We start from the raw sequence: 22,795 nt of genomic DNA on the forward strand, positions 1-22,795 counted from the left end.
GGAATGTCTTTTCATAATACCTGCACATCACTCCATGCTTCGGAGCTTCGCTTCCTGCTTTTGTTTCATTTTTCAAATCTCATCTGGTGTTAAAGATAGGCAACAGGACTGCAAGCTGATTGACAGATTGTATCTTATTCCATACTGATACAGCACTTTTCAATATCCATTTCAGTCTCCTACAGAACTCTTTAAAGATCTTTTCTGCAAAACAAAATGGGAAAGTCTTGCTCCACTATTTCTCCAGAATTCATCATTTTCCAGTCTCATCCCATTGGCCGGGACTTAATCTTTTTAAGTACTTTGCATTGTTGCTTTTTTATTTTCTTTTGAAGAAAGGAGTTTCAATTCAATTGACTTCTCTATTTCTTACCACCTACCATATCAGTGCTGGACCATTTTGACTATCAGCCAATTCCCATCTAGTAGCACTCTGAGGGGGACAAGTGTGATTGAACAGGGGACAATGGTGCGATCGAAAATGTTCTTTTCTGGTATTAACTAACAGACTGCAGGAATGCACCTCTACCATCTGCTGGAGTCAGAGAAATACTGAGGGACTGCAGGTGGCACTCTCGGTTATGTAGCAGTGCCCACAGTTTTTGTTCTCTGACTCTATCTGCTGTTGGGGATGCATAACCCACTGGTCTGGACTAATCTGGATATGTTCAGGAATTACACCTAAAGTCTAGAGACAATGAGTATCTTTGCTGAGTTTTGTGGACAGAAAGGGAGCTTCAAACGGAGGTCTTCAAAAGAGGAGTGGTGACAATTGTTGGTCTCCTGCATGACTGAGCTATTCAGCTTTGTGGTGCTAGCAACAATGCAAAGTACTTACAAGAACCTATCAAGCCCTGGCCAGATTTAAGGGAATGAGACTGAAGAATGACTGGTGGAGAAACAGATGAGAACATTTTCCATGGTTTTATTGTCCCAAGTTAATTGATTTCTGGAGAACAGTTTGAAGCCATAAATAGGATATTATGGTGTTGCATATCACATCTAAACTCAGATTTATGATTTTTGGGCCATTACCATCTGACTTTTTGGGGGCACTATAGGTGAATTAGTACAAAATCTGATCCATGCTGGCCAGCAAACTTTGCCAAGTGGTGGAAAGCTGACCTTCCTCCTTTGGCTGATTTACAAGCATCTGGGAGAGGATGAAGATGGAGACTACAATAGCTGAACGGCCATGAAAGGATAAATCCATTGAAGTGGGATGTCCTTATTTATTAACCACTTGTCTTAGATGAAAAAGAAAAAAAACTGTGTACGATGTGTGGGGCTTGGGGGAGGGGAAATTTTCCTTCCCCTCACCTTTCACTCTATATGGGAAGAAGAGAGGGGAGGAAAGGTTAATTCAGTTCATGGCTTTGCTTGTATATGAGCTCTTCATGCCTTTGAGATTTCCCCACTTGAGAGAAAAGTGAAAAATGTGTATTGTTTGTTCATGTAATTGAAGATTCTTAAAATATATATATATATATATATATGCGCAAAGCAGGCTCGAGTCTCTATCAGATATGATCGATCCCTCCAATACCAGTTCTCTGGGTTTCTAGACCATCCCTGCCAGCCCCTATACAATACTGCTCAGCAGGATTGACATCAACTTGCCCAGTATTTAACTTATAAAACTCCTTTAACTGCTTGGACCTGAGCCTAGCACTATATTCCTAACACAATCACATCACGGCTCTCAAGCCCATAAGTTGCTTGGCATTAACCTGTAATAGCTGAGCACGCCTTGGTCTTCCTTCTGTCCTTCCTTGGCATCTTGGGCCAGTTCTCGAACACTCTTGCTGCGTGCTTCCTTGGTACTGTCCTTCCAAAATAACCAGACTTCTTCTTCATCTTCCCCAGCATCCAAAGGGCTTTCCCCACTTGAGACACCCTCGAACTCGAACCGAGACAGAACTAGCCTAGGGAGGAGAGGAGAGAGGGTCAGACTAAAACAAAATTACAGCAAGCCGGGTTTCTGATGCCTCACTTACAAATTTCCAGTCGAGAATACACCAAACCAAGTACCTGCAGCCCTCCCCTTTGTATTGCCAAAGCTTGGACACTACAGACCGTGATATCTGAAGAGAAGCTCGGGAGCAGCCGTCGCAGGAGTGCGACCTCATCGGGGGAGGGGGGGGGGAGAGAAACTGACTCATGGAGATACCCCCTGCCTCTCAGTACTCACTTGGTCTCGATGAGAATGTCTGCATTGGCTGGATTCAGCACAGCTTTACAGATAAGTTCCTGCGTGACCGGGATGGATTTATTCATGGAAACACAGAGATCCGACAAGTAGTCCAGAAACCTAGAGAGAAATTCAGAATTCTGCATCAGCACCAATGCGAAGTTATACTGAGACCCAGTACCCTCCTCCCACTTGGTGGTATTGTTCTAGAAATGTAAATTTAATATAAAACATTTTAATAAAAGCCTGGTTACGCATTTCTGCTTCGTTTCCTATACCCCCAATGAAGTGTTCTTTCCCAGCAGAAAGACAGTAGAGGTCAGCGAGTGGCAAAGTTACCCAGTGAGTGAAGGGACCAATCACCATTCAGAAATGAGTTCATAATGGGGATTGGTCAGCGAAGCAACCAATCCTGGCTGGAGTGCACAGGACCCTACAAGAATGGGTAAGAGCTGCTGCTTCTTCCACTGGGCTACTGAGAGTGTCAGGAGGTGGTTCCCCATTTTAAAAAGGGGAAGAGGGGCATCAGGCCATTAAGAGAGCAACATATTTTTAAACTTGGTGCTGGGGGGAAATCAGGCCAGTACAGGCCATGCATTCTTTTCTGCCCTCCCCCCCACCCCCTTCCAAGTTACCCTTCCAAATTTCACCAGGGTAATTCAAGGGCAACAAGTTCTGCTTAATATATTCTATTAGGTTTAAATTTACCCAGTTAAATTTAGACCTGTTCTCCACTACGACCTGTTAAGACTTCTCTGAAATCACATCGTCCGCATTGGTGGAGGCGAATAATGTTACTCCCTTTCCTTGTAATCCTCAGATAGGGAGTCTTCACTTGTGTATGAGAGCATCTTGCTTGGCCATGGAGAAAGCAAAGTTGCTTACCTGTAACTGGTGCAGGACCATTCGGACACACAATCCCCCCCCACCCCCCCAAGAGTTGAAGAATTGCTTTTAGACAAACCAAGGACACTCACATGGCAGTGGATACACAAAAACATCTGTGGCTGCTCAGTTAAGACTTCTCTGAAAGCACATGGCCCGCATCGGAGCCAGCAGATGACGTCACCCACTTGTGAGGCTGAATTGCCCTGTCTACGGAGAACAGCCATTGCAGGTGAGCAACTTTGCTTACCTGCAGGTACCTGGCTAAACTTAGCAGGGTAACGATAAATATCAGTCCTGCCAGCTAAGTTGAAGCCCCATACCCAAAACACCACCACACCACCTCTTTTAGCCAGGTAAGCTTCAGCCAAGTAAAGCGAAGTCATCCACTGGCACCGGTGCAGACCATCTGCTTTCAAAGAAGTCTTAACTGAGCAGCCACAGGTGCTTTTGTGTACCCACCGCCTTGGGAGACTCCTTGGCTTGTCTAAAAGCTATTCTTCAACTCTAAGGGGAGGAGGGGAAGGATTGTGTGTCCGAATGGTCCTGCTGTCTATGGAGAAGACCCGTTACAGGGTTACGAGGAAAGTAACACTTCCTTCTAATTGGAATTGGAGTTGCAGCCTGTGCTTTGAAAGCTAGAGTAATCAACTGAATATACTTAAGACTGCTTGTCCAAAACCACTGTCCTGTTGTGAAGATTCAACCAGGCTGTAATGTGCAGTGAATGTACGAATGCAAGACTAAATCAGTGCTTTATAGATCTCTTCTAGGGATGTAAACCTGAAGATGTGTTAAGGAAGCTGCAGTAGTTCTAACTTGGTGTGAATTTCTCTGCCTTGGCCGTCTTATGATTCTACTTCAGATGGAGCCTGGCAGAGAACTTTTACTTCAAAGTTTCTAAACACTTTGAGCATGCTCTGTTGCCATGTGCCCACACAGTCGCTAACAAACTTAAAATGGGAGAAGCCAACTCCATGGGGAGGGGGTGGCAGCCTTTTGTGAAGACTGACATCCCTCTATATTTAAAAAATATTTTCCAAAATCTACAATATGCAGAGAACTTTTAACCATTTTACATTTCAGCTTAAATGCATTCTTGGTCCCCAAAGCACAAAGCCAAAAGCTTAAGTCAGAGCAACAAGGCGGCAGCCATTCATCAGCCCAACATGTATCCAGTTCATAACCGTGCTCAGGGCTGTGGGTGTCCCCCAACCCACGACAGGGCTGCAGTGAGAGGGCAGCGATGCAGTTCAGCAAAGCAGCCACTGTGAACTCACCGCGGCTCCCTGTTCTTTCGCACGAGACTCACAAATGTGTCGATCTCGGCAGCAGTGATGTGCTTTTCGAGCAGTTTACGGTTGTTGTGAAGCAGTGCTGTGATGGTATCCTCTGCCAGCACGTCATAGCCGATCTGCTTCTGCATGAAGCCAAATTGCTTGGCTATGTACTCCTGAAGTAAAAGAAAGATTTAGCATTTTAATGGGTCAGATTACAACACTCACTACACTAAAGGTAACAGAGTGCCCCACACACTAACGCATTTCAGCAATGGACATTACAATAAAGTGAAATAAAGTGCATTTCACACTAAACCCCCCGAACTGATCATCAGAGAATACTGGACATGTTACTGCCTTGCTATACCACTTACTGCTCACAGCCATAAGCTCACTCTAATACCTCTGGCTGGTAAAGCCAGGGATGAGATTCAGAAAAGAGCCTAAAGGAAGCCACACTCCCAAGAACCAGACACCTGCAGACATGGAATATGTGCATGAGGATGTGTCACAACAAGGCTTTCTAGGGGCAGTGGTTCCCAATCTGGGGGTCTGCGAGACCATCCCCAAGGAGTCCTCCAGAAGGAGTGCAAGTAAGTTTAGCTAGGGAGAAAATGAGCAGGCTGCTGCTACCTGTGATTAGGTGAGCTGCTCCCACAGGCCAGGAGAAAGGCAGTGGGGCCTATTATGGCCCTGAAAACTTCACCCCACACTGCTACAGACCAGGAGGAGGAGGAGAGGCCATTTGAACCCATTAGAAGCCTCACACCACACTGCCACATATTTTGCAGAGGTGGGGGTCAGACTGTAAATCCCACTGCTGCACTTCGTGAAGATGCAGGGAAGGGAGGGGGTCGATTGCGGCTGTCAGACTCTTTGCAGCTTCTGCTGCGCACTGAGGAAAGCAGAGGGAATCTGGGTTTTCACTGTGGTGAGAAACATTTCCCACTACTGCCAAGTGCTCTGCCACCGGCCTGACAGAGAGAGGAAAAAAGAGAGCTGCACCAAAAAAAGTGAGTAGAATGGCTCGAAGAAAGAAAAGAGGAAATGGGACTGGAGTTGACGGTATGAGAGAAAAGAAAAGGGGAGAAGGAATGAGACAGGAATGAAGGATGGAATGGAGGTTAAAAAGGAAGAACAGGAATCCATGACTGACCTGGTTAAGGGGAGTGAGAGTGGATGCAGCCTATCAAGGGAGAGGAGGGGAGGACCCCTTGGAATCATGCTGAACAGAAAGGGAGAGAGACAGAGGACCACCATGGTCCAGGAGGAAAGAAAAGAAAGATGACCTCTAGGGATCAAGGAGGGGGGAAGACGAGACAATGGCCAGGTGTGGATAGGACATTAAACATAAAAGGTTACTTAGAGGGACACACGGACAGACATGGAGATCTCAGCCATCTTCTCTTTGAATAAACAGGCTATCATTTTACTTTTTCTAAAATATATTATTATTTTGTGACTATCATTTTGTGTACTTGTTTGCAAAAATCATAAAAGAAAATAATAAAAGTATAAAAGAAAAGCTGGCTAAAAGGGGGGGGGGGGTCGTCAATTTTCATGGAGGGTAAGTTTCATAATTTTTATGCGGGAGAGAGGAAAACTGGTTCTTACCTGCTAATTTTCGTTCCTGGAATACCACAGATTCGTCCAGATGACTGGGTTTGCCTCCCTGCCAGCAGATGGAGACAGAGAAAAGCTTTCCTGAGTCCGTAGTACTTAGGCAGTGTGCCACCTGCAGTCCCTCAGTATGACCTGTAACCCAAACCACAATGAGTAAATTTCTATTTGTCACCCCTACCAAAAGCAGGGAACCGGGACCATTGTTCAATATGAAGTTTGAAAACACAACCAAACCAACTCAGTCAATGAACATATATAACTGCATGGATTCCCTGAACTTAAAAATTACAGTGTATATATACGAATTATCAGAACTTAAGAAGTACAGCAGAGAAACGAGCAGTCTTTCCAGAAAAGGCAGGACTCTGGACTGATCTGTGGTCTTCCAGGAACAAAAATTGACATGTAAGAACCAATTTTCCTTTCCTGTTCATACCCAGATCAGTCCAGATGACTGGGATGTACCCAAGCTCCCGTACACTGGGCGGGACCTCGAAACACCCACTTGCAACGCATGCTCTCTAAACCCTGCTTCTTGTGGCGCATGCTACATCAACACGGTAAAGTCTCATGGAAGGGTGCAAAGACAACCAAGTTGTTGCCTGAAAATTTCTTGTGGGGATACCAATTGACCTCAGGACACCCTGGTAGAATGAGCTCATAGTCCCTAAGACTTCGAATGCCCCTTGCAGACAAACTGATGAAATGGCCTCCTTGAGCTTAGACACTTTTGTTCCTTTCTTTACTCCACCAAATAGAACAAAGAGATGGTCTGAACAATGGAAGCTATTAGTCATCTTCAAATAGCGCAACAATCCCCACACATCCAACAAGTACAATTCCTTTGCCTGCAGATCTGAATCCAGGAAGCTAAAGGAGGGAAGCTCCACCATCTGACTAAGCTGAAAAGCAGATACCATCTTCGGCAAAAAGGAAGTACAGTGCGCAATGACATGCCATCCTCCGTAAACTGAAGGAAAGGTCCCAACATGACAAGGCCTGATGTTCCAAAATCCATCTGGCCAAACAGACCACCACCAGAAAAACCAACTTCAACATTAAGTCCTTCAATGTTGACTTTCTTGAGGGCTCAAAAAGTGGACCACAAAGGACCTTCAGCACCAAATTCAGATTCCAAGAAGGAACAATCCACCGCACTGGAGGGCGCAAATGCTTACCCCCCGCTGCAGAAAATGAATCACATCCAGATGTGAAGCTAAGTCCATGCCTTGCACCTTACCCCTAAAACAGTCTAGGGCAACTACCTAGAGTCTTAAGGAATTGAATACAAGTCCTTTCTTTAGGCTATTCTGCAAAAAGCCTAAGATGCAGGACACTGAAGACTGCAGCAGTACCACACCCTCTGCAAGGCATCATGCCTCAAACACTTGCCACACCCCAACATAAGCCAATAAAGTGAACAGACTTCTAGCCTTCAACAAAGTAGTGTTGACCTCCTCCGAGTAGCCTTTCAAGCGCAAATAGTGCCTCTCAAAAGCCATGGCACGAGACAGAAGTGATCCATTCGATCCAAGAAAAATGGGACCTTGATGGAGCAATCTGGGCAGATGCCCAAACCTTAAAGGCCTGCAAACCATGGCCAATGCAGCCACTCTGGAGCCACTAAGATCACTTCCCCTGTGTAAGTCTCGATGCATTGGAGCACTCTTCCTATGAGAGGCCAGGGAGGAAAGATGTACAGCAGAATCCCTGGTGGCCACTGGAGAATCAGGGCATCAAGACCTTCTGCTCCATTCTCCCATCTGTGACTAAAGAAGCACTGGGCCTTGGCATTTCCTCTCAACGCCATTAAATCTAACTGAGGAACTCTCTACCTGACGCGAATGAGAGCCATCACCCTCTTCCGCTAGCTCCCAATTTCCGGGATCCAAGGTTCGACCGCTGAGATAATTCACTTGGTCGTTGTCCACTCCGGCCACATGAGATGCCACCAGAGTTTTCAAATGCTGTTCTGCCCAGCTTGACACACAGTGTGCCTCCCTGGACACTATCAGACTCAGAGCTCCTCTTTGTCAACTGATATAAGCCACTGTTGTTGCATAGTCTGACAGGACTCTCACCGCACGATTCCTCAGCAGTGGAAGAAAATGCATCAGGGCCTTGCCGACCAATGATTGAGGGACCAAGATGTCTCCTCTGACGACCACTGCCGCTACGTTGTTTGCCCTAGGCAAACAGCATCCCAAGCCCTTGAGACTGGCATCAGTGGTAACCACCACCCAATCCGGGGTCTCCAGCTCCACGCCATTTGTCAAGTGGTCTCGTGAAAGCCACAGGATAGGCTGGACCTGGATTCCCCTTGCAGCAGCAGCTGAAACTCCTCTGACTGAGGGTTCCAGCAGGACAAAAGAGCCCTCTGGAGAGGCCTCATATGCACGAACACCCAGAAAACAAGTTCTAGCATAGAAGCCGTAGAACTCAGGACCTGCATATAATCCCAGACTCTGGGAACTGACAGTTGTAATAACCTGCAAACCTGCATCTGCACCTTCTGTACTCTGTTACGATCACCCTGCCTAGACTGGTATCGAAACGGACCCCTAGATATTTCAGCAACTGGGTTGAAACCAGGTTGCTCTTTGCCATATTTACCACCCAGTCTAGGGCCTGCAATAGTTGCATGACTTGTCCTACTGAATCCCAACATAGTCTCTCCATTTTTGCTCAAATAAGCCAGTCATCCAAGTGCGGATGCACTAGCACCCCTTCCTTTCGTAACACCTTGGCCACCATCACCTTGATGAATATCCAGGGCGCTGTCACTAAGTCAAACAGAAGAGCTCAAAACTGATAATATTTCCCCAACTCCTGAACGCATAGGAACGTCTGATGAGGATATGCAGATATGCTTCTGTGACGTCCAGGGACACTAAGTACTCTCCTCTCCAGACCACTGCAATCACTGAGCGTAATGTTTCCATCCGAAACCATGGCACTTGCAAAGCCCTGTCACTTTCTTGAAATCTAGAATGGACCGTAAGGTCCCCTCCATCTTCAGAACCACAAAGTAGATGGAATACCTTTGTCAGCCCCATTCCGCTAGCCACATTGGGACGACTGTATCCAGAAGTATTAGCTGCTCCACAGTAGAATGTACTGCTCTTTTGGCTGGAGAGGGGCAAGGGGAGATCATGTGAGCTTCGCTCAGCAGGCAAGAACATTTTAAGGCATAGCCTTCTTTTATGATCGACAGGATCCACTGGTCCACAGTGATTCTGGTCCATTTGTCATAAAGCAGAACTAAATATCCTCCAATAGCCTCTGGGGAAGCATGGACCAACCTCGCCTCATTGTACAGCCTTATTCCCTCCTGCTTCTTGGCTGGAGTTATCTCAGGAGGGTCTGTGTGAGCCACGAAAGGACTGCGACCTATTTGATCCTTGCCTCTGGGTGGATGAGAACCCCTAGCTGGGACGATATCTCCTTGAATTTCTGAATCTTAACCGGAGGGAAATTCTTCTTGCCCCTCTTGGGCTTATCCTCTGGCAACGTATGCTCCTTCGACTCACCTAGGTGCTTGACCAATTGCTATAGATCCTCTCTGAACAGGAGCTTGCCCTTAAAGAGGAGACTTCCCGGATGCAACTGGGACCAAATGTCCGCTGACCAATTTCTCAACCATAGGAGTCACTTAGCCGATACTGCCAACATCATATTTCTTGCAGACATGCGGAGAAAATCAAATAAGGCATCCGCAAAGTAGGCCACTCCTGCCTCCAAGGGCTCCTCTTGCTTGGTGGACCCTGAACATGAGACGCTGAAGGTCCCTTCACTGGATGCTGCTGAACCCAGCACAGACATATGCCAAGAAACTGCTGCAAATTGTTATGTGAATGCCTCTTAAGGTGAATCTCCAACTTCCAGTCCTGCACATCTTTTAGCGCTGCTGACCCTTACCACTGTCCTCTTAGCCACAGCCAAGACTGACACATCCACCTTTAGCAGCTGTATCAGTTCCAGCATATCTTCCATCAAGGGGTACAGCCTTGCCATAGCCCTCCCCACCTTAAGCCCAGCTTCAGCAGACTCCCATTCCCATATCACCAGCTTTATAACTGACTTGTGGAAGGGAAATGCTTTTGCTGGCCCTCGAAGCCCTTCCATGACCAGATCTACTCCCTCACAGTCTAACTCTTCCCGCAGCACCTTTATCCCTAGCTTTTTAAGAGCTTGCAGAAAGAGGAAACAGCTCCTAAAGAGTCTAAACTCTTAGGGTATTTTTCCTCTGCTACTGACGCCTCCTTGGGGTCCAAGGGCCCTGCATGAGTGTCGCTGTCTGGAGTGCCTACAGGTAGATTCCCATCCACATCTGAAAGTTCCAATTCCTCCACTGCGCTAAGTGGCTGCATTCCCAGAACAACTGTGTGCCTGGGCATCTTTCTGCCTTCCTGAGAATTCCCCACCTTAACCTTAACTCTCCGAGGAGAACTATACGAGTGATTGCTTTTTCTTCTCAGCCTCTTTGCCAAGAAGGCCTTGTGTAGCAAAAGCACAAAGTCTGTAGAAAAGCTTCTGCAGCCACAGAATCTTCCTCAGAGAGGTCTCCATGCTCTTCCGAAAACTCATCCATCCAATCGGCATCAGCCTCCATCCTCAGCCGACCCGACCTGCCCTGCTCCTCCCCCCCCCCCCCCCCCCGCACAAGCCTCCAAAATGTCTGCCGTCACCATGCTGGCCTGAAAATCTCTCCAGCTCTCCTCGGCAGGATTACCAGTGTCAGAGCTGCCCTCTCCCTCCTGACTCGCAACCTCGGCGCAGCCTCGACCTGGATAATCGCAACCGCTGCTCTCTGCACGCACAGCAGTGCTTCCCATGCTCTGAGGCCGCAGTTATGTGTAACACACGCATACTTCTCTGCTGCTCCCCGAACCAGCCGTCAACGTACTCCTGCGCCCGCACGTCTACCGCCACACGATTCCCTTCTACCACTCTCCCAAGCCGAAGAAGCTGGCCTCCCGATGCCGCACGGATGTCTCTGGGACCTGCCAACAAACTTCTGTGCCTAAATTCCTCTCTTTTTTTTTTTTTTAGCACAGCTATTACCCATGACAATGAACTCAGTCCCCAAAGGGAAGAATAAAATCAGTACTTCCCTGTGCTGGTCTTCTCCGGTGAGCCATCTGGAGGAACTCCACAGGGACAGAGGGAACCGGACCACCGGGTTTCAACTCCCACAGACTCTGAGCAGAGGCATACAGGGCTACCAACCCCCTGCTCCTCCAACTCCGCCAAAGGGATGGACCCTCTCAGGTTCTAATACCCTCAGGGGCAAATCCAACTTTTTTTTTTTCTTCTTAAGTCTTAGACTGCAGGTGCTTTACACTGCTATTATCTTCTCTGTCTCCTTCTGCTAGCAGAGATGCAAAACCCAGTTGTTTGGACTGATCTGGGTACGAACAGGAACTACTGAAAGCGGCTACCATCAGCCCTGTGCACGGAGCCCTCGACGCCCCTCCCCCATCAATTTTACCAGGGAATAAAAAGCTGGCGTGCAGAGACGCACCAAAAGGGGTGTGCCCTTAGTGTGGATTTTTGGAGAGTTTTTCTCCTCCAATAGTTATTACAAGTTACCAAGTTGATTAGGGGGGAAAAAAAAAAAAAAAGAGAAAAAGCAACGTTGGGCCTCTCCCCACTGTGGCAACTGGAGTCTCCTCTTCTACCCAAGCAGCCATGAAAACTTCATTTTGGAAGCTATGGAATGGGGCAGACAGATCATGGAGTTATATCCTCTGACCTCCAGGGTTTTCCCATCTCCCTCGGCCCTGATTGTCCAGTTCCACTACAAACTCCAGTTGTTACTCAGCCAGATTTAGGGGCCAGCTATGTGAGTAGCGAGGTGCTGTGGCCACGAGTGGGGGATTTCCGGTCTGTGGAAGGTTTAACATCCACTCCAACAGGTGTCCCAGTACTGGAGAAACCTGCAATTGTTACTTTGGACTCTCTGTGGGTTGCTATATCTAAACTGGAATCGACTTTATCTGCTCAGATTGACTCTATGGTAAGATCTGGGGGTAACTTAACTGTTCAGATGAATCAACATGCTCAAGACATTAAAAGACAGACTAAAGATATTTCCAAGTTAAATATTTAATATCAAAAAAATTCAAGAGACCAATACTATTTTAGTGAAAGTCACATTGAAATTACTTAGGAGGGTGGAGACCTTAAGGCAATTTGTCAAAAAGTGGCAACTGAAGATTCCTTAATTTCCCAAGATCTCCTCTGGTAGCTCCGTTGGAAATGAGTCAATTATATACGGATTTCCTTAGAGTTTCTAGGGAAACAACTCCTAAAATTGCCACTGTCTGCTGTCTTCCTAAATCAAAAACTTGTGTTCTATCCGCTGAGGATGTGGTCCCAATGAGGTCTCTCAATCTTGGAAAATCTGCAGTCTGTCATTAAGGATAGATCAACATTGTTTGTCGAGTACTTTCAAGAAGCCGACAAGTTATGGACCTTGCATCTTTTTCTCCGTTTTAGAGATCAGAAATTCTTTGCACGTACATTATCTGTTTTTTTTCTGACTTAGGTATAACACAAGTCTGAAGGAAAAAAGTTTTCTAGAAAAGCAGAGAGCATTGGCTCTTGAAGCCCTTTTTTTTTTTCTTTTTTTTTAATTAAACTACCCATGTAAATGTTTGGTTACATTTCAAAGTGCTAATTATAGATTTTTTGACCCTATCCAACTGGAAAATTTTTTACAGAATAAATCTATTCCAATTGGTCAAAAGACAGTATCTGGACTTGGAAAGAATATATGGTGTCTTTTTTCGTTATAATATGTTTAATTGAATATCACCTCAAATAGTGGTGTGATTAACAAGGTCTGCAGTAGTTTATTTTTTCTTATTTAAATTTATTCTCAACTATTTTTACTATTGTGTCATTTCTATTTTCAAGTGTTTTTGTGCATAAATTGATCTGTAATCTAATAAAATTTTTTTAAAAAACATGTGTAAACAGATCTTTACCAATGTAAAAAGGCCCTTTTGAAAATTACTGTTCCCCGCCACTGAGGTTAAGAGAGGCTGTGCTGTGATTGGCATGCATAACTTTTACCTGCAGGGGGGAAAAAAGGAGCCGGGTCAGATTGTAGGAGGGAAAGTATATGCAGGGATTTAATTTTGAAATCCTCATGCATACTTTCACATGCATACTCTCTGCACCTGCTTCAAAGCAGATGAAAAGTACTCAGAAACTAAAGTACTGGCTTTGCCTCTGCCGGCCTGAGTTTTCAACGGGAAACTCAGTGGGTAATTTCCCTTTGAAAATCAGATTGCAGGTCTGCTGATTTTCTGTCAGGTCACGCCAATTAGCCAACCTAAATTTTTTTTTTTTTTAATCTTGCTTCCTTTTCCCCATTGCAGCTGAAATGGAAGATGGCATGGTCTCAACCTTCAATTATGAGGGCAATTTTTAAAATAGCTTTGGAAATTGTCCTCCCTATGTATTCAGTTTAGATCAAAGTTTTATCCATTATGAATGACTCCGGCGTGCACCTCATTATTTCTTTCCGTATAGCTTGCAAAAAACAGAGAGAAGTGCGACGGGTACGTGAACATTTTTTGAAGCTGAAGAGACCGGGAAACCCCCGTTCTAGGGTTTATCAAGGGAGCGGGTTTAACATGTGTAGCGCAATTAACCTCTCTTACCTGGTTCTTCCTGTAGTCCTGCTGAGAGTGTCTGAGCACACGATAGCACAGACGACAAATGTGTCTGAAAGGGGCATGCCGTTGGTCCCCAAGCTCCTCCAGCCTCAGCATTGGCCCGTCGCCACAGTCTGTGAATGGTGCTTGTAGCAGCTTGAAAATCTGGCCAACAAATTTACAAAAGGCAGAGAAAACATGGTCATCTTGTGTGTTTCTTTATGGCATATTATAGCAGACAGCAATGACAGCTACATGAGGTTACCGTTAGCCAAATATCTATCAGCTACAAAGACGTAAAGAGCGTGTCGCTGGGTTGTCAGTTTCCCCTCCGATTTCTGCCTCCCAATGGATGACGTAGCGCTTCTTTTGCTTTTACAAAACAATGGAAAAGAAAACTATGCAAGAACAGTGCAGAGCTCCCAGTTGCCTGCACAGAAGTACGAACCCAGGTCAGTGAATCTGAGCCTCCTTCCCCCTGCCCTACCACGACTAAATGAGAAGGAACCACCCATCCCACCCCCACTGCCGACGGAGAGAGGAGCCAGAGGGAAGCCACTGGCCCCACCGCCTCTACCAGAAAGGACAGGAGCCACTTGCCCCCACCACTAACCAAAGGACAGAGAGGAGTCAATCTCCTTCCCTACACTGCCAAAAGGCAAGAGAGAAATGTTCTACTTCTATTTACTTGTCATCTTATAGTCCACGAATTCAGCATGTTTAGTGCAGAGTACATCATAATGATAATATAAAACCTAACATAAAACAAAACATAACAAAAAAAAAAAAACCATCCAAAAATGCATAAAATACCAACAGCACCTCCAAGTACCCGCCAGTGCCTGCCTATATAACTCAGCCTCTCATAATGTAAGGGGCAAGGCGTTCCAATGTACTGGCGCAGCACCTGAAAATGCCCTGGTCCTCGTGCTCTGAAGAGGAAAATCAGGTAGGGAAGGGAAGCTGGAATGCCTTCAGAGGGGTAAGGCTGAAATAATGTAATTATTGTAACTTACAAAACAATGCCCATATGAAGTTCCTGGGGGGAAGGGGGCTCTGTGTTTGTGGAAGTAAAGCAAAGCAGGACACAGAGCCAGCCGACAACTCTCTCAGCCTACTCTAAATTCATTCAACCCAAACTTCCTGGGAAAGTTACTGGAAAGCAGACACTGGCATATACCACCTTGAATTTACAGCAAAAATTAGCTGCTCCCCACTAATCTTCAGGACACAGAACTCTGCTTGCCAAACCCCATTCGTGTCACTACTCCCAAACTGCAGCCTGTAGAGCCCTATACAAGGGTATTACCAACTCCTGGAGAGCAGCTTGAATCTCGACCACAACTGCCGTCATGCAGTGCTCCAACACCTCATCCCCTTTCCAACAAAACCCTGTTCCATGAGGTGGGTCTGCCCTAGGCTGTTCTGATCCTTGCCACGTCGAAGCCCAATTCTCTGCCACAGATTACATCAGTTCTGGTGCTCCCCACTTCACCTGCTTCAGGATATTCTGCTCCCTCATCAGCTTCTGCCGCTCTCGGTTGGGTTTGTTTACCACCACCTCCAACACTTCCTGCCCAGAATTCATTCCGCCAGCCACAAAGTAAACCAGTTCCTCCAGCAGCTTTGTGACGGACCTAGAGAGAAAGAGGGTTATGGCAAGTGTGCACACCCAGCTCCAGAGGAAGAGGGCACTGTCAGGCAGCAAACTAGCAGGGGAGGAGGAGAGGTGTTGAAAGTAATCAGGCAGAAGACCCTCAAAGCCTAGGGTGGGGGCGAGAAGTCAACCCACAACCCTTGGGACTGGGGGTGGTTGTGTGTCTCACACATTTGGTATTCAGGGGCACAGGCCTACAGGTATGATCCCAAGGCGTCCATGAAATGAACTGGACAGATCTCTTCCTGCCCCCAGCCTAGCACATATCTGCTAGGATCCTGCTTGAGGGCAGGAATGTCCTTCCAGCCCTACATCTGGAAATGGTAAGTGGCAGGGAATGCATAGTGTGGTCTATTCCTCGTCATCCTCTCGGTGTCCAGTCACCGGGGAAAGGCTGAGGACGTCTGCGGCTGCCGTTTTATGTAATGGTGTATGGCAACCACTTCTCAGCAGTGACATCCTCCTTCCCATCCCCACCCTGTCAGTATGCCCACACACACACACACACACACGCTCCAGTTTGGTGGCATTGCATTCCTGCTCCTAGCGTATCTTTGGGTACTTGTCCCAGTATTAATGGCTGTGCCGCAGGAAAGCACTGGAAGCAAGAATGAAACTGAGAAGTTTGACAGGTAGAATGTGCTTTGCAATGCCTCCCCCCCCCCCCCGACGGACCGGCCGCCTCTGACCTCCTTTCATTCTGTATGATGGTTCCTTTCTCCAGCTTGCCCGCGATGGACGACAGCACCTTGCTGGCATCGTTGGCAAAGTCCAGGTCCCGAACCTCTGCAGGAGACACCGGTACGATAGCAAACGCCTCTTTATCTTCCTTCACAGGGGAGGTCCCGATCTAGAACCACAGGGTTCAAGTCAGGGTTAGGGACGAGACATATAACAAAGGGAAACAGAAAAGCAAACAAACACGGACTAAATCCTAAAGCAGAGTCAGCCCAGGCTTAGAATAAAGGCAATGAAAGTAGAGAGAAGCCCTCACTATAAAAGCAAGGAGGTGATCACCACATCTCATCCATGCTCTGGTCCTTGGAAGAAGAGAGCAGATGGGGATGGATGGTGAGCAGAGGAAGCCCTTTTGTGTGACCAGTAAGGAGTTATCTGCACAGTTAATTTCAATGCATTTTGTTTAGTCCTTACTGTAGGTCTAATGCTATATTTACTCCTCTTTGGTCCCTTTAATGCCAGTGACTATATTTTTGGATGTGGCAGGGGATACATGCACAGAGCACTGACCCTGAGCATCACTGGTTTCTCTTCCTCTTTGTCGATAGGGGTGTTAGTACTGTGAACCCATGTGTTTGTGCAGAGGTGTCTCAGTCTGACATACGAGTTCCTGAAACAGACGGAGAAAGGCAGAAGTAATGGACGACATTGCAAGACCTGCGTACCCATTCAGTAATCCAGAGCTGGGACATTACCTCACGTCACCCACAGAGATGGAGATTTCTGCTGGCAGCTCTCATTAAACCTCCCCCTCCTTGCCCTTTCATACATTTCATCTGTCAGCATCCTCAGTTTATAAGCTCTTTAAGGCAGGTACTTAGGACATTCTACATTTGCACTTTCTTTATAAAACTCTAGGTCACTGTGGCTGATACGTTTGCTTAATAACTGGAGAAAAGATGTGGCATGTATGACTGCAGCTCTCAGCCGTGCGTTGTACAGGTCAGGTTAGCATGGCTGTTGATGCACATGTTTATTTCATATTGGAGCATGCCCAGCACCACCTCACTTTATGGCCACTGCTGCTTGCACAGGCTGAAAAACATGGCACCAGAAGTCACTGCTTGCATCTTCATGGAAACCATAAGATGTCATACCTCGGAACGAGACTATCCCCGCCACGCAAAGTGGTGGGATCCAACTCAAATATGGAGGAAATATCATTGCCCTCCGGCACCGACACCAGAGTGTATATCATCTTTTCCTGGATGTTCCGTAAGCGACTTCGGGAGGCCTCCTGCTCTGCATCCATCTATGGAGGAACCAGCCCAAAAAAACCAACGTCAAACAGCAGCTGGTCACGCCTTCAAAAGGCATCTAATGCTTTGAGCCCAGAACCACCACAGCCAAGCTTCTAGAGGAAAGGGAGCAGGGGCTGGGGTGAGGGACATCACCAGATCGGTCAGAATGGGAAGTAGGGTAGAGACGGAGAGAAGAAATCACCAGAGAAGTCAAAACTCTTTGAGATCCTTGCACAGAACCCATTAGAGAGAGAGACCTACCCCTAACCACCAGTGCCATCCCAATGACTGCACCGAATGCTGGGGTCCTTATACTGCTCACATATTACAGATACTAAGAGATTTTTTAATATGTATTTGCTGTGTTGGGTGGTTAATAGGAGCTTGTGAGATTCTTAGAGGATTTGCATAGTACTTGTGCTGATCTGTTAAGAAGCCACTTTTATAGAGTCTCAGCCAACACAGCCTAGTTCCCATTTCTCATATACAGTTTTTAGACAGCAGAAGCCTGATTTATTGTAGCTTTACTCAGTTAATGCCACCTAGTAAGCCACCTTAATTCTACCTAATACCCACCTGGTTTTGGTTTTACCATTTACTGATTTTAGCCCCAAGCCTCTGTTTTGACTAGATCATAATCGTAAGCTCCACAGAGTAGGTTCTGTCTTCTGTGTGTGTGTGTGTCTACAGCACTGCGTACACCTTGTACTGCTACAGAAATCTTTTAATAGTAATAGTAGTCCTGGCGGCGATGATCTCTGAAGAAAAATATACTCTTTTGAGGGTCCACAAAAAAAAAAAAAAAAAGGCCCACGAATAATCAAGTGCGGCGGATGCTCTCACCTCTGCAGCCAGGTAGTGTCCTGTAGCGAGGTGCTTGAATCTAAAGAGACTGTTCCAGAATCCTGCCCCTCCACGACAGGGGTCATGCTGCACAACCTGAGGAGACCAGAGAAAATGCTGTCAAACCAGAAAGCTGTACGGGCTAAAACTGCCTAGTGAGCATTTGTTCCTACTCTGCCCAACCTTGGGAAGAAGCTTCCAGTGTGGCACGAAGCCAGGAACCTACCCACCCACGTCCCTTCACGAGTCGCTTCATCCAAGTCCAGTTTTCAGGAGATCCACAATGAATATACATGAAATGAATTTGCATATTAACAGTCTCCAGTGTACACAAAGTTTACAGATGCATATTCATTGTGGATCTCCTGAAAAGCCAATTGGGTAGAGGGTTTGGGACCTCTGGATTAAGTTCTTTGGGGCAGACCCTAGGACAGGGGTCGGGAACCCATGGCTCGCGAGCCAGATATGGCTCTTTTGAGGGCTGCATCTGGCTCGCAGACAAGTGTCGCCACACTTCGCGGTTCCCCGCTGACCCAGCTGCTCCCCAGTCCTCCGCCGCCCGGGCTTAAAATGCTGTCAGCCCGGGCGGAACGCAGCGGGACAGCTGGAGTCAGCGGCACCGGCGTGCTCTCTTCTCCTCCTCCCCCCCCCCCCCCGCGGCCCGGAAGAGGAAGTGGTGAGCATCGGGTGCCTGCGCGGAAGAAGAGACCACGCTAGTGTGGTCTCTTCTTCCCGCGCAGGCACCCGATGCTCTCCACTTCCTCTTCCGGGCCGCGGGGGGGGGGGGGGGAGGGTGGAGGAGAAGAGAGCACGCCGGCAGCGGCACGACTGGAGTCAGCCGGGTGCCAGCGCTGGAGTCATCGGGTGCCTGTGCGGGAGTCTTCCCGCGCAGGCACCCGATGCTCACCACTTCCTCTTCCGGGCCGCGGGAAGAAGAGAGCACCCCGGTGCTGAGCGGCACCGGTGTGCTCTCTTCTTCCCGCGGCCCGGAAGAGGAAGTGGTGAGCATCGGGTGCCTGCGCGAGAAGAAGAGGCCACGCTTGTGGGAAGAAGACTGCAGCGCGGCTCGGAGGAAAATGAAGAGTTTCAACCGCGGCCGATGGGACTCCGCCTCCGCGAGGGCTGAAAATGAAGGAGGTTAGTGTTGGGAGGAGGCTGCTGCTGCCGCGAGTTCCTGGGGGGGGGGTGGGGGGAGAGAGAGAGTGAATGAGCGAGCAAGCATGTGTGTTTGAGATCCTGTGTGTGTGAGTGAGATTGCATGTATGTGAATGATTGAGAGCCTGTGTATGTGAAAGAGAGTATGTCTGTGATTGAGAGCCTGCCTGTGAGAGAGAGAGCATGAATGTAAGTTTACCATTGGGAACCTGTATGTGTAAGTTTGTGATTGAAAACCTGTTTGTGTGAAAGAGTATGTGTGTATGATTGAGATCCTTTGTGTGTGAGAGAAATCATGTGTATGTATGATTAAGAGCCTGTGTGTATAAGTAAGAGAGAGATCATGTGTGTCTGTGTCTGATTGACAGCTGGTTTAGGTGATGGAGCATGTGAGTATGTGATTGAGAGCCTGTGTTTAAATATGAGAGAGAGACCATGTGTGTCTGTGTGTGATTGAGAGCTGATTTAGGTGAGGGAGCATGTGAGTATGTGATTGAGAGCCTGTGTGTAAATGAGAGAAAGAGAGGACATGTTTGTAAGCATGTGAATGAGAGTCTGTGTGTGAGAGAAAAAGACAGCATGTATTTATGTGATTGAAAGCCTGTGTGTGTGTGTAAGCGTGAAAAGATAGACAGCATGTGTGTAAATGTGTAATTAAGAGCCTATATAAGTGAGTGAGAAAAAACATGTGTATATGTGAGTACTGAGAGCATGTGTGTATAGATGTGTCATTGAGAGCCAGTGTGAGAGAGAGCGCTGGTATGTGACTGAGAGAGGAGAAAGTTCCAAGCAAACCACCCCACCTCCTGCTAATTCAGAACAATCTCAGGACACCTGGATATCAAACGTTCCCAGGTATGCAGAGCAAAAAAATTTTTGTATCCTTATTATTTTTCATTACTGGATCTTTGTGTCTGCTATTTTGAAATATTTTGTTGGTATCTGGAAATGTTTTATATGAGTTTTAATTATTGGATATTCCTCTCATCAGCTGTTTCGAAATATGTTCTTTTTGTTAGTACAGTTTTACTGCTGATGATTTTATATTTCTTGATTTGTTTTATAAGGATGGGTGATGTTTCTTTTTTCCTTTGTTACACTGCATACAGAGACTCTGGCTTGTTGCAGTTTCCAATTCAGTTTTTCTGCATGCTTCTTGTTATGCGTTTTGGTCTCTTTATTCTATGTTAGGTGAGGGACAGCACGTGATTCAGGTGAGGTTTTCTGCTGGCGTGTTGTTTCTGTGTAGGACTCTATAGCAGCCTGACTTGGTCCGTTTTCCTAATAGGAGATGTATTGGTGTCTTAAGGCCTGGTGTAATATTTTCAGAGACTTATTGTACATTAAAAGTGGGATCTTACATAAAATGCACACATTTACTTGTATTTAGTTTTAAACATATTGTATGGCTCTCATGGAATTACATTTTAAAATATGTGGCGTTTATGGCTCTCTCAGCCAAAAAGGTTCCTGACCCCTGCCCTAGGACAATAAACTCATCACTAACACACCACACGCGCATAAATCAGGACAACCAGATAAAACACTTCCAAGCCCCTTTTGCTCGCCTATTTTTCCTTCCTATTGAAAGACTACAGATCTCCCTCAGCTCTGGCTTTCCAAAATTCAAATACTGTTTAACCTCACACCAGCTTGGTCAGGGGCAGCTGTTCCATGCATCCACCACGCTTTCAAATTAAGAAACATTTCCTTAAATTACTCCTCAGACAAAGAATGGAGGCACAGAGCTGGAATCTCAGGCTGTCAAAGAAACAAAATGACATGACAGGTAAAGATCATAAGAGGCCTATCTGGTCTTAAATTTGCTTTCTGCTATATGCCATAACGCCAGTTGACCTCTGGCCTTCCCTTCTTTGCAATTTGAGATCTTCTGTACCTACCCCAGGCTTTTATGAATTCTGTTACTGCATTTGCCTCTTCCTCTTCCACTTGGAGGTCATTCCTTGCATCCACCACCCTTTCCATAAAGAAATATTTTCCAATCTTGCTTTGAGGCAATCCTTGGAGCCTATTATGAATCCTTGCTCTACACCTTCCTTTCCCAGACAAACATTTGCTTCTTAAGCATTATTTATAGCTTTGAGGGATTCAAAATGTTTCTCCTCTCCTTTGGGGATACATATTTTAGTCCTTAGGTTTCATATCATATGGTTTTTGGTGCATGACCTGCACCATTTTGGTAGTTCTTTCCTAGACTGCATCTCCTTTGCTTATATCCTTTGGACATATTGTCTCCATAGGTGGAAAATATGCCAGTGGAGCTGTTACCAAAGGCCTCTAAAGAGGAAATGCTGCCTTTTCCAACTGGTTACACTTCTCCCTAGGTACCTCAGCATCCTTCTGGCTCTGGCCACTGCCTTGTCACACTGTTTCACTACCTTAAGATCAGATATCACCACCAGAGGTCTTTTTCCTGCTTGACAGACAACAGTAATCTTGGTTGACAAGCAGCACTAAATTAGCCGTGACACAGTGGGTGACATTCAACGGCACCCGACAGACCCATCTATTTAGGTTTTGCTACTGAGCATGTGCAGGAGTTCCTACACACACATTGCTTTGTGAGCCCCTCTGTCTTTTTGTGAATGCTGCAACACAGATGTGTATCCTCTCTCGTGAAATATTTATGGGCTGTGGGGTCTTAGTTTTCTCCACATTTGTATATATTTCACAGATTTATAGACTGCAATTTGCAAAGCACCAATGCAGATTACAACCAAAATTACAACCACACAAGGCCGGATAACTAAAAACTTAACTGGCTATATTCAAACATAGCCGGTTAGGTTTTACGTCATCTGGCTATATGTAGCCAGATAACTTTAGGCTGGTATATTCAAGCAGGATGTTTCTTCTGCCGAATATATAGGATAAGTTATCAGCTAACTTTAGCCAGATAACTTGTCCACTAACAGGCCTACCAAATATGGACCTCAGAGTTCACTCACAGGCAAGCAGTAAGGCCTGTAGCTGGTGTGTCTGGCTGTGTCATCACTCTGTATACGGGAGACACATGCCACTAAAGCTCCATGTCCTAAAAGTCTGGAGGAGCGGGGTGTTCTTTCTGCCAAAGTGGTCTCCCAAGAACGTCATTATGGAGAAGGTCTGCACAGTGCAACTCCCAACAACTGGCCAACACTGTACTTGACAGCTACATATATAACCCTCTTTATAAGGCTCCACAGTGGCAACCCAAAGGACTGAGGAATATCTTGGGTCTAACCACAAAAAAACCTAGTGGGATGCATGTATGGAATCAGAAGAGCAGAACCATTTGGGATCAAATTAGGACATATCCCCCCCACCCCCACCCCTTTTTTTTTTTTTTAAAGCTATAAGAGGACCGCAGGTTCTGCCAACTTCATCTGCTGGAGACAGAGAATACTGAAGGGACGCAGGCGGCACACCAAGTTTTTCTCTGTCTCCATCTGCTGGAAGGGAGACCCAACCTACAGGCTGGACGTACAGGGAATGTAAATTTAAGGCCATGCACT

General features: G+C 46.5%; 1 protein-coding gene across 5 annotated transcripts in view; it reads right to left on the minus strand.

Moving 5' to 3' along the window:
* The window catches only part of ITPR1 (inositol 1,4,5-trisphosphate receptor type 1), a 450,198-nt gene that overhangs the window by 300,975 nt on the left and 126,428 nt on the right, over window positions 1-22,795 (minus strand). For all 5 annotated transcript variants that reach the window (XR_003856666.1, XM_029601463.1, XM_029601465.1 and 2 more), the window contains 9 exons: window positions 18,126-18,221; window positions 17,139-17,293; window positions 16,552-16,651; window positions 15,993-16,153; window positions 15,142-15,283; window positions 13,653-13,811; window positions 4,357-4,529; window positions 2,192-2,311; window positions 1,731-1,925 (listed from right to left, as the gene is read on the minus strand). Coding sequence is in view for 4 of the 5 variants with exons in the window: in XM_029601463.1 (XP_029457323.1) it covers window positions 1,731-1,925; window positions 2,192-2,311; window positions 4,357-4,529; window positions 13,653-13,811; window positions 15,142-15,283; window positions 15,993-16,153; window positions 16,552-16,651; window positions 17,139-17,293; window positions 18,126-18,221 (1,301 nt within the window). In the remaining variant the exon portion in view is untranslated. The remainder of the gene's footprint in view (window positions 1-1,730; window positions 1,926-2,191; window positions 2,312-4,356; window positions 4,530-13,652; window positions 13,812-15,141; window positions 15,284-15,992; window positions 16,154-16,551; window positions 16,652-17,138; window positions 17,294-18,125; window positions 18,222-22,795) is intronic.

The sequence above is a fragment of the Rhinatrema bivittatum genome, chromosome 4 (assembly GCF_901001135.1).
Source record: "Rhinatrema bivittatum chromosome 4, aRhiBiv1.1, whole genome shotgun sequence".
NCBI lineage: Eukaryota > Metazoa > Chordata > Amphibia > Gymnophiona > Rhinatrematidae > Rhinatrema > Rhinatrema bivittatum.